Raw genomic sequence first — 3,623 nt, 5'->3', positions numbered from 1 at the left:
AATGTCAACTTAACCTCGGCGAATCCGCATGCGGCACCATCTGCTGCACCGCCGCGCAGGCGTGCAAATATGAAGGCCAATGCGTCGAGGCCGGAAGCTCCCCCTTCGAGCCCTCGGTCGGGCCATCGCCGACCCCTCCCTCCAGACCAACGAGTTCCGGCGGCGCAACCATCACCACCGCTCCCACTGCGACCGTCCCTTTCCTCCCTCCAGTCGGCACAGACGGCGTCCTGCTACCCCCACCAGAAGCCTCGAAGGGCGGCGGTGGACTCAGCGGTGGCGCCATCGCAGGCATCGTCATCGGTGTCCTCGTGGGCATCATACTCTTACTCGTCCTCTGCCTGTCCGCCTGCGCCAAAGGCGCCATCGAGGGAATCCTGGCGCTGTTTGGATGCGGCAGAAGGAGAGGGAGCGGCTCCGGCACCACACAGTCGTTCTCCGAGGGCAGCGGCGGGCGGCCCGGCCGTACTTGGTTTGGGCACCGACCGTCCCGCCCGCCTCCTGCGCGGCACTCGGATTCGTACTCGTATTACTCGTCTGAGAAATCGAAAAAGTCCGGCCTGTTTGGGATGGGGAAGTGGATGAGCGTGGGCCTAGTTCTTGGGACGCTGGCGATTTGTCTAGGGTTGCGGCGCAAGAATCAGCAGGCGCCGCCCAGCTCGGGGTATTCTGATTCGTATTACTACTATGATTATAGTAGTAGCAGCAGTAGCAGTGAGTGAAAAATCATCTCCGTTCCCCCTTCTGCTTATGCATTTGGAGATGTTGATCAAATGAATTTTTTTTTCCTTTTTGCTAACTTCGCTGTTTGTTTCTGTTTTTTTAGGTAGTTCAGCTCCAGCCAGATCGAAGCGATCGAAGCCTCCCACTTCAAGGTCGAGGTCGAGGTCGACAAGACATTGATCTCGAACCTCTCGCTCGTTAACTTGTGCCTCCTATCTCTGTCCCCCACCCCCGCACTTTTTTCTTTATTTTCTCTGATTCGTAAACATGCCATCACCGAGATCCACGCCACTCTACGCTTTCCGAACAACCAGCTCCAGAGATCTCCCTTTTGATATTATCAATTCTTCAATTCTTCATTTTCTTCTCTTCAATTTCTTATACCTGTCAGAAAAGGAGTTTAGGGTTTGCATTTTTTATGTTAGAAGATAGGAGACGAGCGAATGGGTGATGAAAACCGAAAATGTCTCCGTTAATGTCCCTTCTTATGTTTATGATATGCCATCTCCATGATTTTTGATGTATATATTGCTGGACATACCCTTGTTTCTTTTTATATTTCTTTTGAACTTTTATCCCCATTTTGTTATGGAGGACATTTTGGGGGATGTAACTACCTGGATCATGTGGATTTTATGGATCATGGGACCATGATATTGGGATGTTTGAGACGTGAAACATTAGGACTCTGTACGTAACTAGATAAATGAGCGGTGAGGCTGTAAATGATACAAAACCCATATTGGACAAGTTTAATGACAGCAAGCAGACATCCATGGATGTTCCTGCATAATATAGTTGGTCAGTCGAAGAAATCAAAAGAGGGATAATCCCCCACGGATCATTAGTCGTCCCGAGCCGAGTCAGCCACTCCCGATTCTCACACCGTCACCGACACAACGTCCGCTACAGCTTCTCCATCTTGCTGGGCCCTGCTGAAACATCTCCTCCTAGACCAACATTCCACCTCCTTTCCTCGCTCCAAATCTCCCAGTCCCCCGTGGAGCGTCTCCTAAAGGCTACTCACCCGGGGACAAGCTCCCCAAAGCGGTGGTTTTCTTCCCCCCTGCCCTGCTTTCGCAATGCTACAGGCTCAAACCCAGCACGTCTTCTCGCACCAACACGGGCAATATTCCCACGCTGCCGCTGCCGCCGCCGCGGTGGACGCTTCTTGGATCCAGCAACAGCAGCAGCAGCAGCAGCAACAGCAGCAACAGCAGCAACAACAAAAGCAGCAGCAGCAACAACAGCAGCAATCCCAGCAGCCGCATCCCCAATCATCCCTGGCGGCCCAACAGCATGCCCAAGCGCAGGCCGCAGTTGCAGCTGCTGCCGTCGCCCAACACCAACACTACAGTCGGATAGCTCTGAGTAATAACAATAGCAACAACCCTGCCGCCACCGGTGCCGGTGCGAATAACCAGGTCACGTCGTCCGGTGGAGATAGCATGAGTGTTGCCGCTGTGGGCGCTGCTGCTGCTGCTAACAGTAATATGGACGGTGGCATCAGCGAAGAGAACCGGCGGGTGCTCGTCTGGGTGGCGGAGCTGATGGATCCGGCCCGGCGGGAGGCGGCGTTGATGGAGCTGAGCAAGAAGCGCGAGCAGGTTCCTGAGCTGGCATTGATAATTTGGCATTCGTTCGGTATTGTTTTTTCTTCTTCGTTCTTTTCTATTGCTTTCTCTCTTTTTTTAATTGTTATTAATGTATTGATGGATGATGTTTTTTTTTTTTTTTAAAAAAAACAAAAATACTGATCGGCCTGTGGAACAGGAGTCATGACGTCGTTATTACAGGAAATTATCTCAGTTTATCCGCTGTTGAATCCATCGCAGTTGACTGCTGCGGCTTCGAATCGGGTTTGCAATGCTCTTGCTCTCCTACAATGTGTTGCGTCGCACAACGAAACGCGCACGCTTTTCTTGAATGGTACTATTGCCAATTCCTTATTTTCCCCCAATATATTTACTGTCTTTCTTGCCACTGAAATTAATGCGAGTGTGAGAACTGTTCATTAACCGATTCTCTGCCAAATAGCCCATATCCCTCTTTTTCTCTACCCATTCCTCAATACAACCTCGAAATCCCGCCCCTTTGAATACCTTCGTCTAACCTCCCTTGGCGTGATTGGCGCCCTGGTGAAGAATGATTCGTCGGATGTCATCAACTTCCTCCTCACCACCGAAATCATCCCACTCTGCCTACGCATCATGGAGACGGGCTCAGAACTCAGCAAGACTGTTGCTATTTTCATTGTACAAAAGATCCTACTAGATGATATTGGCCTTGCCTATATTTGTGCGACGTATGAGCGTTTCTACGCCGTCGGAACTGTGCTGAGTAATATGGTTACCCAACTTGTGGAGCAGCAGACCGTCCGATTACTCAAGCATGTTGTTCGTTGTTTTCTTCGGTATGTCCTCTTCAACCTCTTTCTTGTCTTCTCCAGCTTCCCTTCCAACATTCGTGAATTTGCCGTTCTAACTCATTTGGTGTAATCTCCATCTATAGTCTGAGTGATAATAATCGCGCCCGTGAGGCCCTCCGCCAATGTCTTCCAGAACCCCTTCGCGACGCAACATTCTCATCAGTCCTCCGAGATGATGCGGCGACAAAACGCTGCCTGGCTCAACTTCTGATTAATCTGTCCGATAACGTTGTCGACGGCGCAGCCACCGGCACAACCTTGTAAAATATTAATATCAAGAATAGGAGAAAAAGTTGACAACAAGAAGAAAGAAAATCAATTAAGAAGAGGATGCAGAAAAGAAAACCACATTGACCATTCTTTCATTGTTTTTTTTGTTTTTGTTTTTCTATATTCCTATGCTCATGATGGTAAAATGATAACTCCCCTGCTCTGATACGAACAGAATGAGAAAGAGATGAAGGAGGAAAGC

The 3,623-nt window shown here is 49.8% G+C and overlaps 1 protein-coding gene across 1 annotated transcript; it reads left to right on the top strand.

The window, feature by feature from the left end:
* Nucleotides 1-1,665: 1,665 nt before the first annotated feature.
* On the top strand, nucleotides 1,666-3,415 carry HCBG_03539 (cell differentiation protein rcd1; the record flags this gene model as incomplete). Its single annotated transcript, XM_045430588.1, has 4 exons — nucleotides 1,666-2,367; nucleotides 2,497-2,652; nucleotides 2,761-3,136; nucleotides 3,235-3,415. The coding sequence occupies 4 exons, from the start codon at nucleotides 1,806-1,808 to the stop codon at nucleotides 3,413-3,415; spliced, it is 1,275 nt and encodes a 424-aa protein (XP_045288731.1).
* Nucleotides 3,416-3,623: the final 208 nt, after the last annotated feature.

This window comes from Histoplasma capsulatum, assembly GCF_000150115.1.
Source record: "Histoplasma capsulatum G186AR genomic scaffold supercont2.4, whole genome shotgun sequence".
Lineage (NCBI taxonomy): Eukaryota > Fungi > Ascomycota > Eurotiomycetes > Onygenales > Ajellomycetaceae > Histoplasma > Histoplasma capsulatum.
This window is presented reverse-complemented; position numbering and strand designations above follow the sequence as displayed.